Source organism: Spea bombifrons, chromosome 3, assembly GCF_027358695.1.
Source record: "Spea bombifrons isolate aSpeBom1 chromosome 3, aSpeBom1.2.pri, whole genome shotgun sequence".
NCBI lineage: Eukaryota > Metazoa > Chordata > Amphibia > Anura > Pelobatidae > Spea > Spea bombifrons.
The window spans coordinates 108,325,346-108,340,827 of NC_071089.1; the positions used below are offsets into that span (position 1 = coordinate 108,325,346).

At 42.3% G+C, this 15,482-nt stretch overlaps 1 protein-coding gene across 1 annotated transcript; it reads left to right on the forward strand.

Moving 5' to 3' along the window:
• Positions 1-5,016: 5,016 nt before the first annotated feature.
• On the forward strand, positions 5,017-7,196 carry ID2 (inhibitor of DNA binding 2). Its single transcript, XM_053458843.1, has 3 exons — positions 5,017-5,482; positions 5,676-5,740; positions 6,551-7,196. Exons 1-2 carry the CDS (start codon positions 5,132-5,134, stop codon positions 5,730-5,732), a joined length of 408 nt encoding a protein of 135 aa, XP_053314818.1. The 5' UTR covers positions 5,017-5,131; the 3' UTR covers positions 5,733-5,740; positions 6,551-7,196.
• The last annotated feature ends 8,286 nt before the right edge of the window (positions 7,197-15,482 follow it).

Genomic DNA, 15,482 nt, shown 5'->3' on the forward strand with positions numbered 1-15,482 from the left:
AGTGATATATCAGGAGCTCTGTATAATAAGCAATCCAGGTGCGAAGTGGTTAAAACGGAGCAATCACAGGAAACATTCCATTGGTTGCTATAGTGATTGCACCAGAGTTGCCCCAATAGTATATAGAATGTGAAGGTACGCGTTAGCACGAAGTTCCTTTCATTTTATAGCATTTAAACAATGACTAGCTAGCATTGGACTGAGTTTATATATATATATATATATATATATATATATATATATATTATATATATATATATATATTATATATATATATATATATATAATATATATATATATGTAACCCTTCGTGTCCCAATTAAAAGCTGCATATATATTAAATACATTTTCATTTGTTTAAACGACTACCTAGGGACAGAGCGTTTATATATATATATATATATATATATATACACACAGATATGTGCGTGTGTGTGTGTAACCTTTTGCGTCTAAATTGATTGCTCCACATATATTACATACATTTTCATTCTGGAAAGGGGGAAATGATTAATAGCAAAATTTGCCGATGCAAATCTTCTATTCTCGCCCAAGAAATCATTACTACATTTTCCCCATCGCATAGGATCTCTCCAAAGGATCCATTGTCATCGTTCTCCAGGAAGAGCATTCTATAACTCTACGCCCTAGATTTCGACATAAACCTCTGGGTTGGACAGCGTAGGGCACATGGCCCTCCTTACCTTGGCACAGCATCGCCGTTCTTTTTTTAAACATATTATTAATAGCCTCTTATCATGTTTTAAAATCTTCCCTGCCGGGGTTAACTGCGAAGGCAGCCGAGCGTAACTGAAATAGTTAAAAAAGTACAATTAAGAAATATCTATAACGATCAAACGTATGAAGCGTCCTCTGCAGTAACGCGATTAACCGTCAGTAATAGATTAGGATAAATCCACCGCACATATGTTCACCGAGACAGCGCGTTCTTCGAATGATGCACCTAACATCGTTTAAAAGCCATTTAACCCTTTGGCTTCAAAACAAAAAGGTAAAGTGAAGCATCTCTGTAGATCTATATTCTGATAGAATATTTTTTACAGAATGAGTCTAATATTCAATAAAACGTGGAGGGGGGGAATTTATGTTACAAACATACTTGAGAGTAATTAATATTCATGCGAGAAGTTTTATGAACTGTAAAAACTTTGGTGTTGGCTAACACCCTTCATTCGAAGGTCACTGGCACACACGTGACGCTCCTTCTGATACACGCTTACTGTATGCACACCTGCGGAGCCATTCTTTATAGGCGCGTTTACCGAAGTAGACGACGTCGTAAAAAAATAAAATAAAGGAATGATCAGTTGCATGTTATAGCGATGCTGACAAACATACAGGTGCGCAGAAGGAAGCTTTCCCAGGCAGAGTCACCGGAGAGAAGGAGATCCGCGCCGCCCTGCTTACGGACGAGATCCGGATCCTGTAACCGCACTCCGCGGAAAAATCACGGAAGAATCTTCAGTCGCGTTACCTGATATGTAAATCGGGAAACACCGGGAGGCTTTTACTCAGCTACTGATACGTGTTAATTATAGCAAAGGAGATCATCTTTGCACAGCAGGTGTATGGTACCGTCACAGGTCCTTTAAAGTCAGCAATACAACGTAAGATCAGAAGGGCATTTTATAACCCGAGCTTTCTATAAGGCTTCGGGAATACAATATCTAGGCTGGACTCTTTCCTGAGCTGCCCAATATATTGGGGGTTTTAAAAAAATATATATATATATAATGATCATTTCATTTTAGGGGAGTAGAAATCGACGCAGTAACATGTAATACACACCTGCTGTAGAAGGGATTTTTTTTTTTTATGTATTTTATCCACTATTTTATTATTTTTTTTATTAAATTGAGGGATTTGAATCTGGCAGTACATACAGCTCTGGACAGATAAGATCTTTTACTTTGGTTTAAGAACTGACAATCTAATATTTGTGTGAAATCCCCCCTAAACAGAGCTAGAGATCGTAGCCGACGTCACCCGCTTCTAGTTTTGGACGCTAATCCTTTTTTCAGAAGCTGGCCAAGAATAGGAGTCGGAGTCTAACGTGAAATAAAAAGGGCTTGTAACTGATGGCTTTTTTGGTAGTTGCTAGTAAATGCCTCCCAATATAGATTAAAGGAGGAATTCATATGAAAAAGGCATATTTTAGTTTTTCACTTATTAATGTAATATAAATATTATCGCATAGCACAGCATTGAAAAAGTAGTACTAAGTGGTCAAGCAATGTATTAGGAAATAAGGACCTCGTTCAGATCTGGGATTTAAATCCTGCACGGCGGTATCTAGCGGCTGAATCGAAGATATTGGGTCCACATGCTCAGGGATCACGCTAGCCCATGTTTCTAATCTGTTTTGACAATTCATTTGTACCTCCTGCTGTGTCTCCTCAAAACTACTCGGCAGCCTTTACAGTTTAAAGAGGTAAATCTGTCAGGCTGCAACGCGTCCTTCCTTGGCTGTGTGTAGGGTCTTGAACCTCTACTATTACCGCATCAATTTGTTACACTTTAAAGACACTCAGTGTCAGCCTATAGTGCCAGCATGAGATAAATGGAACAAGATTAACCTCATACAGAGTCAAGGAAAAATAAGGCGGCCTCCTGCCTGCTTTCACTTCTCCAGCCCTCGCGAGCGGAGATGCTTGTCTTATTACTCAGCTGTCATTGTGCACGGATACGCGGGGTCCGGGTGATGCACAACGCTATTCACACACACGGTACCAGCACACATCCACGTAACCAGCTGTATTACCACTGTATATACTGGGCGGAAATTAACCATCTGCCAGGGGTCTATGGCCATCATGATCAACAATCCAAAAAATCCCATTATACGCTCTGAATGTACGGAACTGTGTGTGCAATCATCGCGTTGGACGTTTCAGTGAATGAGGACGAAGCTGCCGAATGACGGCAAAGAACAAAGTACATCGATCAGGTTCATGAGAATGCACATAAGGGAGAAAGAGATAATTGTTAAGCTCCTATCCCAACAGACTGTATATATTAGAACATACGTTTGAGTACAGAGTGAACATATAAGGATCCCGGTATACGGGGCAGTTTGTGAGGTCGGGGTTAAGATTGGCAGAGGCTATTGGGGGAGACATGCTTGGACCCAGCAGCGCGATGATAGATCAAGCAGCCCAAGTTGTGTGAGAGCGCCCGTTGCTAGCCGTTGTTTACTAGCGCAGCTGTGATGATGCAGACGCTCCTCCTCACGGCAGTAATTGGTTTAGAATGCGGAAGGGATTCACGTTCTTTTTTTTATTTCAAAAAGTACACAATAAAACACAAACCATATTAAGCAGAAACAGAACGCGCAGAACACATTGGGCAAAGGATAACATAACATATTGCATCAAACACACACGCTAACCATATCACGAAAAACAAATCGTACAAATAGCATCACGCAAAGGATTGCAGCGTTACTAAAGCATAATGAACATATAAGATAGATGCTAGGGTGCACTATTGGTATATTACATCTGGAATTATATTATTTGTCCAATATATATATATATATAGCGTGTATAGTCTCAGGAGAGGCGTAATAGTGATTAAAGTGCCATTTACATTAAAAGAGAGGAAAAAATGTAGTAAACTCTAAGTAGAAAAAAACACTTCGTTTTCACCCAACTTTGTTCCATGGAGGCAAAGATTTCAGTTTGGCCGTTCTGCAGCATCTTCCATTTTTTTGCAGGACTCCATCTATATTTAAAATGTTGCAGTCGTAGCGTTTTTAAGGTTTTCATCCAGATTCCCGTTTGGAATGAGAAATCTGGGATGATCCGGGTATCTTTTTATTTATCTTTCGGAAGTTTATTTTCTCTGTTAGCCTTTAGGAATGATTAAACCATTTACTATGCCATCTCTAGGATTTTCCGCCCCGGAACGTTCTTGGGCTTGGTCGAGCGGTGATATCTCTCCATCTTCTCGATTTCCAGTTAGAAGAATATGATTTTTTGATTTTTAATCAGGGGGACTTTGAGGGAGAACCTCCTTTCTTACTCTTCCTCCTTATATAAATTAAGTCTGTTTCTCCTTTTCTCTTCTCCTTTAGTATCTATTTCTTATCTATCTTTTACCATTTTTTTTTAATTACAGGGCTGTAGCTTTCAGCCCCCCCTCCTCTAGAGGGTTAATTCCCTTTCCCTCTCGGTGTTTGATGCTTGGATTGTATTTTAGGTATTTAAATCCCGAGACTGTATGTTTTCAAAAGTATGGTTGCAAAATCTCCTATTTGCTTTTAAACATAAAATAGGCTTGTTGGAAATCAGCCCAGTAGAGAATAAAAGGGAATTTTCCCAAAAACTAATTTGCAATCCAGTAACAAAGTATTGTGGGCCCTTTGCAGCTAGCGATTGATAATTGGAGTTGATTTTTAACCCCTTATTTCACAGATAGGGATATCTTGGATACTCATCTTGGATATCTATGCAGCCTCCACGGCATGTTTCAATAACTTTTCCCTCATAGTTGTGACAGAACTTTCAGCAGCTGCTGTAGCCATCCCTTCGTATCCCCCCCCCTTCATCTCTGTCTGTCTGTCTGTCTCTCCAGTATCATAAATCGGTCACTCCCTCCCTTAACTGCCACCAACTTCAAAGGATGAAAGTGAGTGCTTCTCCTGCAGTTTCTCCTCTCCTCGCTTGTGTATCCGTAATAAGCGTCTGCAAGCAAGCGATTCCACTTGGCTGCCTGTCAGGACAGCGTAGCTGCACTTCTCCAGCCGGAATCCATTAGAAGCATCTCTCTCTCATCCCCCGCCCCTTGGAGCGTGCCTGCCTCTTTACGTCATCACGCTCCCCCCTACCCGGAAGGGATTTACATTCTGTGAATCCCATTCCCAGCCAATAGCAGGGCGTGGCCTGTAATAGACACATTGTCTCCAGCCAACCAGCAGACAGTAGAACGGCTGCTTGTCAGGCACCTCGTGCTAAGCTATATAAGGGAGAGCAGAGCAGCGCTGCGTTCATTCTGAGCCAGTGAGATCAGAGCAGTGCTGCGGCAGGACACAGACTGAGAATATAAAGCGGATCACGCTCGCGTCTGTGCGTGGGAATCGGCAGCAAATACAGTCCCGTTCTCTGACACTATGAAAGCTTTCAGCCCAGTGAGATCTGTCCGGAAAAACAGCCTAACGGAGCACAGCTTGGGGATATCCAGGAGCAAAACGCCAGTGGACGACCCCATGAGCCTCCTGTACAATATGAACGACTGCTACTCCAAGCTGAAGGAGCTGGTGCCCAGCATCCCGCAAAACAAGAAAGTCTCCAAGATGGAAATCCTCCAGCATGTCATCGATTATATCCTGGACCTGCAGATGGCTCTAGATTCTCACCCCAGCATTGTCAGCCTCCATCACCCCAGACTGGGACCAAACTCCTCGTCCACAAGAACCCCACTGACCACCCTAAATACAGACATCAGCATCCTGTCACTGCAGGTACGGAGCTAGCCCTGTACCCACACCTTGTCACTCACGTGGAATGCAAGCTTCATCACTCTCAGCCAGCCCTAGGATGACTGAGCGTGATGAGGGCTGTACTCCGCTCTCGTCACTGCTGAATGACTTGTGCCTTTATGAAGTGTCACTGATCCCATCTAGTTACACTGCTTGTATTCTCTGTTTGTTGCAGGCGTCTGATTTATCAGAATTTAGCACGAATGACAGCACGAAAGCTCTTTGTCCTTAAACAAAATGGTGAGTGCCTGATCCCTGTTATATACCAGCAAATCGTAACACTGCGTTCGAAATGGGATTGTGCGGGGCTCCTATGTGGTCACATTACGATACATTGTTGCAACTGTTAATGTAACCTTTGGGGGATACTGGGTTTAGGCGTTATTAACCATTCTGTATGATCTGATTGTTCCCGTCGGGTATGAGATATATTATCCCTGGCTACAAAAAAAAATCCTTTGTTGCCCTGTCCTGGCCAACAGAAGGCAGGATGTTTGTGTAAAGAGAGCCCCATATGTGCCATTACTGGGCTTCTGTCTTCGTTTTTTAAAGTGGCTCCATTTAATCAAGTAATTGGTGCAAGCAGTGGACTGGCGCCTGCATTCATTGCAGTTAAATAGACCCCCCCCTCCCTTATCATATGTTTTTATTTAACGTCTGCCTTGCTGGACAGACTGGGCTTCTTTAATCCTAACCCCCTTTATTTGCTTAATGTCAGCGAATCGTTATGATTTAACTGCTAACATTCCTGGTGGTCTGGGTACCAAGTGACACATTTTCACAATCCCATGACAACTTTGATGCAGACTAAAAAGATCTTTTATTCTTGGTGGGGGGAACAGGGTTTTTTGGGGTGTCTGGGACCCAAGATCCAAAGCTTGTAGGAAATGTTCCAGGAGGCAAGGGGTTAAGACACAGCCTCTGTTACATCTGGAGCACTAGGTTAGCCCCAATGAGTGTTTGGTTAAATGTTCAATGTGGCTTCCTTACTGGCGCCAGTCTGTCTGCTCATCGCTTCCACTAAACCCTCCTTCTCTCAATCTCTTGCAGGTGTTCAGCTGACTGTATTTTTTTTTCTTGCACATCATGGCTACAAGACTTCTTTTTATTATTTGAGTGCTGAATTTGTACAGCTTGTGAAAGAAGTGGGGGAGATCAACGTGGCTATGAAAAAAGGGACTTGCATCAGATTTTTTTTAAAATAAATATATATATATATTACCCCAACACCATTTCCCCCCCCCACCCCAGAATTCTCAAAATCAAGCTCTTTTTGGACTGCTTTTAGTTATTTATGAAAGACTTTATTATACGGTCCTTTTCCAACACGGGGAAGGCTTAATAATCTACTATTATCTCCTGCATGGGGATTGAAAGTTTAAAAAAGTGTCAAGGGATTTGGCCACTGTATCCACCTTTTCTAAAAAGGTACAGTACCTGGCGAGGAGGCGATCACAAGTATTCGACGATCAAGACTTCTGCTCGGACTCTGACATGGGAACTGAATGCTATTATTGTACATAGCTGATCAAGACATGGTGAATTCCTATTTTTTTGTTTTTTTTTCCTCCCCCTTGTACAGTGGCAGAGATCTCATTTCTGCAAATGTGTATGATGTACTTAAATCATGCTAAACTTTTTATAAAAGTTTGGTTGTAAGCTTTTTATACAGAATAAATCGATTGTGTTTATTGAACTGTGACTTATTTATTCCGTTGTAAAACTTCTTGAATCTTTTGTCTGTTAGAATGCGAGGTCAGAGCTTTTTTCTGTTGTCCCTACATTGTGTGATCTGTGCCAAACCCATAGATATATATATATATAGATATTATAATATATAATGATGATCACATTCCATTATTCAGACGTAAATGATTGTCTAACAGACTTTGAACTGTTATTAAACAAGCTCAATGTATTAACTCTTATGTTGCTATTAAACTTGATCCAATGTTACAGCGTAACTGGCTTGTAGCTGTCACTAAATGCCACCAGAACAAGGACATTCCTATAATCTATTTCTGAGTGTATTCACTTTCCCATAAATCCAGCCGAGGGGGGCTTCGAGCAGAGGGGGACAGGTCTGAATAACCATTATGTTCCTGATTAAACTTTGGCTGCTCCTTGAAAGGCTCTGGGTCTCCATCAGAATTGAATTAGCCTGTAATGGGACTCTCCTCCTTCCTAAATCCGCTTGGAGTGAGAGGGTTGTACCCCCCCACACACACACACTTTTACTGGGTGACTTGTGATTTATACTATATAGTATATATTGCATTAATGCAAAACTATTATTTCTATCGATATCTGCTTTTAATCTTGATCTGGGCATGTCTTTATTTAAAAAAAAAAAAAAAAAAAAAAAAAAAACTTTTCCTACAGATAAGCTTAAAAAAAATGTATATATTTAATTAAAAAAAAAAAAAAGCAATCCAAGTTTTTTTAATTGTCGCCATCGTGCAGAAATGTACAACTTCCATGCTACTGCTTGTAATAGGGTTACTGTATGGAAGGGTTAAAATCTTGACACTCCATTTAAAACCAACCTTTTAAACACTGCTGTTCTGTTGACTGAGCGTTATGGGAGTTGTAGTTGGCACTACCTTTGGTGCAGAAAAGTACCTGTCTTGGTATTTAGTGATTAAAATACATTAAAGCTGATAAGAAGTTTCTGGCGGAGTCACTGGTTTCAGACTTATTTTCTCACGCGAAATACAAACTGGTATGTCCCAGCAGAAGGGGTTAATGGTGAGTTGCATGCTGGGAGGACTCTGTGAAGGGCAGGCTGCTCACCTGTGTGCTGTAACACTTTAACCTGAGTTAAACAGGTGTCTGGGAGGCGCCGCTCAGTCTGGAGCCGCTGCCCTTCCTTGCCCTTGACATAAAATCCATCTCCCAGGCCTGGGAGCCACTGATCTCCTAATCCAAACACAGCCCTGACAAGTCAGCAGCCAGCCTGCCGGGGGAAGCCTTTTCATGGCTATCAGTGAACCCAAAACACAAGAGCTGCATTGACAAATAGCCACAGGAAAGCCCTGGGACAGATCTGCTAATCTCTGCTCCTCCAACAACACAAAAAGCACTCACTTGTCATATCAACAGGGATTGAAGGAGGCAATCTGGGGCCATCTGCAGACACATCTTCTATCACAGATCAAGAGTCTTCTGATGGGAACTACAACTCCCCCTCCCACTACTCACTGGGTGTCATTCCACGGTGTACTGGGCAGACAATGGGCCACTTCCCACCGAGGACACTCAATAGTCCATATGAATCGCAATGTTACTAGGTGTTTTTGGGTTAATCTCAATCCTGGGCTCCGGGAGTAATATATATAAATAGATATGTAAATGGTATGGACTATAAATAATAAATATCCTCTGGCAGCCAAGGGGTTAAGCGTTGTATCTAATGTCACCTTATTTGTCTTGGTCCCTCAATTCTAGTTTTAGTTAGCAAGGACAGTAAGAAGCCCTGCGTAACTTGTTGGCACTATATAAACTACAATAATAAAATTAAAAATCATTTCTAGTATGACACAGTTTAAATAAATAATAATATAATACTCTTTTTACAATACATCACATAGCCAACCTGCATGGTCCCACTTTACAAAAATATGTGGCACAAGGACAACTTATTTTATTAAAAGTCAGCTGCAACAGAAGGGCAGACGCTAATTTATAACAATTCTATGAAAAAAAGTTTCCGCTTCCTAAATTAATAAAATATTTCCTAAGAATAGTCTCATTTTGTAAGTAACAGAAATGGCTACATTGCATAGATATATATTATATATATATAAAAAAAGTGATGCTCACACCTGCCTTGGTAACATTTTATTTATTTATTTATTGACTATATAGCGCCATCATATTCCACAGCGCTGTATAATGGGTAAGCAGGATATAGCAAGCAGTGCATCACATAATGATTTGGACTCCCAGAAACTGGGAAATTTGGTAGGAAAATAATGTATTTCAAAATCTCAAACTTTCTGATGAGGACAGTGTGCTTTTTAAGTTTAGATGTTATTGATTTGTTGTTTTTGTAATAGTGTCTTCTAATGTCTATAAAGCAGCAGTAATGTCAGGTTACTAATAGATTCAAGTTTCGCAGCTCTCTGGCTCCCTCTAGCTGTTAATGGCTTAGTAGCAGCCGATTAACCCAGTTAACCCTGTACTCTCCATGCTGCTGAACTTCTTTCCTATTTTGCCAGGGATTGGAGGCTTACACAGTTCAGAGCCTTGCTTGTTCAAGCTCTCATCTTGTCCATAAAGGACAGGGTTGGTCTAAGGGGCCCCTAAGTGGACAAAGCACACAGACGCCACATAAAGTATTTAACCCCTTAATGACAAAGCCCGTACATGTATGTGCTCAAAATGCATTGTTTTCAATGGGTTTAGGGACCGCCCATTGTCCTTAAGGGGTTAAAAAATATGTAATGTATTTTAAAAAAAAAAGGCCATACATAATACATGAACCTCTGCTTTGGAGGGGAATTCCATTACCTATTCTCCTAGCTGCAGGAGGCCATTTTGCCACCCATGTGAAATGCCTCTTGTAGCCTGGAGTTCCTTCTAATGTCTGTAGGATGACTTCAATAGGTCTCAAGGCGTTACTGGTTCTCTACACAAACATATACACGCTATAAGTGGTTGTTGGGAAGCATGCAGGTTTACAATTGAGACAGACTTTTAGATTTCCTAATAATAATTTCCTTCTTGTCGAGTTAACACCACTAGGAGGATGACATTAATGTTGTCTACTATTCCCGAATCTCCTAACCTTCCTAACCATGGAAGTGGTGATCAGGCTAAAGCCAACAGCAGTTCCAGTTCTTAAAGAAGCACTGAAGTCCACAGGTTTGGGAGATGATTACTATTTAATGGGCCCCATCAACAGGCTCAAGTATAGCGTGTGCTACAGAGGGAGGATGAAGAGGATTTGGAACTAGTTTGATTGCTGCTCAAGTGGCTAATGGTATTAATTCATATTGAAATGTATCCACTGCACCGATCACCAGCTCCCGAGGGGAGCGAGGATCTCAAAAGTTATTTCTCTTTAAAGGGTAACTGCTACAGTTGAAATAAAACCATAACTGAATCCAGCAAGCAAGACCGAACCATCTAAGTTATTCAGATTTCAGTTTCCTAGTTTTAAAGTTCACCAATAGCAGGGTATTTCTAGCCTTTTTTTATTGTTATTTCCCATGATCCGTGCGTGAAGATAGCCCTGGAATCCTTCCCGGACTGTACCTGGATTGTTTATTGATGAGGCTGCATGGGGCAATAGACTGTTTTGGTGCAGTGAGTAGAGTATGACGTGACTCCTATACAAACAGTCCATCTTAGGTTGCTTGCTCAGTGGATCATGTGACCAAGTGTTGCTTCTACCCTGATAAAATCTAGTAAGCCTCTACCGTGTTTCCCCGAAAGTAAGACAGTGTCTTACTTTCTTTTTATCCCTAAAAGCCCCACTATGTCTTACTTTCGGGGTATGTCTTATATTGGGAAAAAATGCTTTCCTACCTTTCCTTTCTTCTTTCAGCTTCTTTTCCTCCTCTTCGCTCCTCTTCTTCAGTTCTTGTCTCCTTCCGGGTCAGAGGGCACGGACAGCGGTGGGCGCGGCTTCAGTGTTGTGCGCCGGGATCTGACAAGAAACCCCGGCGCACAACAGCTGTTGCCGCGCAGATCACAAGGGAGCGGTATCGGAGGTCTTTAACAGACCTCCGGCTCCCTTGAGTGATTTTAAGCCGGGTTGAACCCGGCTTAAAATCACTCAAGGGAGCCGGAGGTCTGTTAAAGACCTCCGATACCGCTCCCTTGCGAGCCTGCTCCTCCAGCGGCGGACATTACTGTCCGTCTCTGGAGGGGTGCCGGGTGCCGCAGGTTGGCACCCCCTGGAGTGTGGCGCCCTGTGCGGTCGCACACCCCAAAGGTCGGCCCTGCTCTAAGGGGCCGGCCTTAGGGGTCTGCGGCCGCACAGGGTTTAAATAAAAACATCGGGGGTTTTTTTCAACTTTATTTAACATCCTCCATGTTAAATAAAGTTAAAAAAACTTTATTTAACATCCCCCGTGTTTCCCCGAAAGTAAGACATATGTCTTACTTTCGGGGTACGGCTTATATTAGCTGACCCCTCTGAAACTCCCGATACGTCTTACAATCGGGGGTGTCTTACTATCGGGGAAACACGGTAAATAGCTTTGTCCTCCAGCTCAGAGCTTAATATATCAGGATGGGACAAAGGTTTAAAAGCAGGGCTTTAAGTACAATTTCATAGTAAATAGCCCAAAACGCTTCGAGACAACAGCCCCTTTCTCAATGTGCCTACGGTGTAAAATAAAGGTTTAAGGGGCACAAGTGCACCATATGCTGACGTGAGTGAGATGATTTTTTTTATTGTCATTACAGATTAATAAAAGAAGAAGAAAATAATTTTGATAGCAGGGCAGGACTGGCCTAACAGGAACCTGGAGATTTCCCGGTGGGTCGGCGGGTTCTGGGGTCGTAACGATGTCTATGCAGCCCAACTGCAACTGTGCGAGGAGACTTTCTTTTACTGCGCAGGTTCCTCCTTACCCTCGGCCGGCCTCGGACCAGAGAAATCTGTAAGCTTTAATTAATAAATGTGTTTAGGAGCAGAAATGGCACAAGCAGGCTGTTTAAGGGGAAGAGGTGGCACAGATTGGCCTTTTAGGGGCAGGAGTGGCACAAGTTTCCTGACACAGTGTGCAAACCCCGCATCGGTAAGCTGCGGGCCTGTGTTAGGCAGCCGTCTGGCCACATAGACATCAAAGTGGCCCCAGTGCTGCTCAATCAGCCCCCGGACCAGTGAAATCCGCAGGTGAGGTAAGGGGGTCCGGGAGGGTGAATGAGTGGATTAATGAGTGTATAAGTGTTTAGGGGCAGAGGAGGTAAAGGTAGGCTGGTGTGGCACGTAGACAGCTTGACCGAGCAATAAAATATACAGGACTGGTATCCAAATATTTCCAAGGCTGCTTCTCCTTCCCAGTCCGGCCCTGTTTGGTAAAAGGCGATATACTCTGCCATTTAAAGCTGTCTTACTTATCTTTTTGATTTACATATATTCAACGGATAAAAGTATTCTTTGATCAAATCGAATATTTTGGATCAGTTTGCAAGAGTCTTGCCTGCTTCAATATACATAATCATGGCAAAGTTATTTGAAGGGCTGCGTTGACCTTGTGCTGTGTTTGACTGAATAAACTATGCATCATACAGGACCTTTCATAGGAAACTCCTCAGTCATGGTAAATACAGGGAGTGGAAACTGCAACTCGACTGCAGACTCGCCACATTAGTGAATAAACCGAAAAGATGTGGATGTACCGTATTATTTGGTCTTAGTTGACGTATCCACTAAATGTCTGCTGTTTCATGCTGCCACCTGTTGGTAACGCGTAGAATGCACCTTATTGTCTTATATCAAGCTTACGGCTTTATCTGGGATTGTTCTCTCCAGCTGCCGGAAGACAACAACCACCATCGGGCTCAGACAGCACATTGGGAAATACTGGATACGTAAGCCATTTATAAAGGTTGGCCAGCTTGTATAACACCAACTGCAGCACAATATAATCTTTATTTAGAGGAAGAAATGGTTTAGCTTAATTAACCCTTTGAACAGTAAAGCAGTACAGAAAGTGATCTGGTGAGAGCAGCTCGTTCCTGTTTGCTGTATCTACAGCGGAAGACAATAGTCTTTATTCAGTAATACCTCTTATTGGGTCAAAAATGTAGAATCTTTCTCTGTGTATCACACCATCAAACAAGGGCGCTCATCTTCTCTTCGTCCAATACATCTATATCCATTTTCTTATTAAGGAGACATCAATAAATCACCACCTCCCATGTAAACCAAACATGGCTGATCTCTCTGGCAGTTTTTTCCTGGATAGGACACTTTTTAGTGTCATGAGAAAACGTACCGTTCCAGTTATCATTGAATCAGACAGTTGTCTGGTGGTGTTGGGGGTCTTTTCCACCGAGCTCTACCACGCAGGTCCCACCACCAGACTAGCCGCTTGGGCTGCGGGACATGCCACCAAACACACATGTGGGCACCGAGATACTGCCAGTGGTGGTGTTGTAAATGAGGATATATGATTGAACCCAATTAGTGGTTATATTGCACTAAATAATACTGGATATGGATTAAGTCTGTAAGAACCTTGGTGTTTTGCCATTTCTTTGTTGCTTTATATAAAACATATTAGCAAAGAGACAGCGATCCCACGTCACGTGAATGAGGAGTATGCGGTTCTCTGGTTACGGCTGCTGTAAAGGTAACGGAGTCTGTCGAAGCTTGAAATAAAATACAACAAGTCACGTTGACACTAATCATTTATTTTAATTTTGCACAATACCAAAATTTTACAGCACTTTTAAATACCAAACACTGTTTTCATGCAGGCTTAAGTAACACCATAACTATATGCATGCAACAGTCCAAAAGGCTGGGCAGTCCCACCGTTACAGGCTCTCTCTAGCGTAATACAGCAGTCCCCCCCATCCACTAAAACCTCTGTATAACTCCTCCGTAGCAGAGGTTTAGGGATTTCTTGGTCTGGAAGTGAAACGAATAATGTACACAAAACGTAATGGGAGAAGCTGCTGACCAACTGGCTGGAGTCTAACCCGCCTTGCAGTTGTTACTAGAAAGGAGCCGGCCTGCGGCACCGATCAGCAGCAAGGGTTAAAATATCTGCGGTGACTGCAGGTTTGGTTAAACACAGCCGGGAAGCAACTCGTTAAGCTTGTAATGTCACATAAGCCGAGTAAAGAGCCAACTGACATGACGGAATCGGTGATTTAGCTTGCGTCAGCTACAATAACCATGTTTTGTGATACACATTAACGACTTTTTGTAGTCAGTGTTTGTTCTGTGTGTTGGTCCAAATCTACAAAGACATTCAAAGCCTGACTGAATGACCATAATATACATTGGGAAGAATTATTGTTCTGGGAAATCAAGTCCCAGAACAATAGGTGTAGCATGGGGCTAGGTATATCACGGTGGTATATACCTAGCCCCATTGGTATTGGAGTTCACGGCCAGGCCCATAGAGGAAAGATAGAGGAAAGATGGAAGGAAGGCCTGCAGCCAACGAAAGACCGGGGAAGCCCTACACGGAAGCTGATGAAGTAAGCGACTGTCTTTCTGTCACGCGTGTAGGGAAATAAACCGCATCAGGCACGTGACTTAACTAGCGGTAAAGATTTTGGACGGCAAGACTTAACTATTTTCTGATTATGGGCAGAAATTCTCGCCTGCCTCCAATTACAAGGGTAAGTGTTATAAAACTACGGGAAGACGAGTGTGTTATACGGTCTATGTGATAACTGAAGAAAGTAACTTAAATTAATCCTAATACGTTACAGACTTGACAGGGTTCCTCCAGAAACTGAATGCAGGTAAAATGAATTAATGTTACCCTTAGAACGTGGTGTGCTTTGTAGATTACTATGCATGTTCTATGCCAACACCCGTAGGTACCAGTGTGATATAGATAATACTGATTTCCGGTGTAAATTACAGTTTCAGGTCCAGCCAACGGTGCTCCCAGATGAGCTTTATACCCCAAAGAAGGACTTAGAATAATGCATTTGGACATATGCTTCCAGCGTGGCCGGTGCCGGAAACCAATCTGTGTCACCGATCCCTATTTACGGCAGACACAATCGGTTGGCATATGCTAAGCGGACGTGAACATCGGTCAATACACCAGTATATTTCCCCATAAACGTTGGTAATTCAGCATGCAGGATTATCTCACAAAACACGTATGTGCCAGTAGCATGCGATCTGGACCAAGCCAATCACAAACACATTTGTAGCATTATCTGAAGGGGTTAAAAAGTGTATCCCACAACATTTAGATATTACATAGAATATTGAGGATTATATTTTCTTGTTTTTGGATTTGTTTAGTATCAGTGGACTGTATTAAGGCTA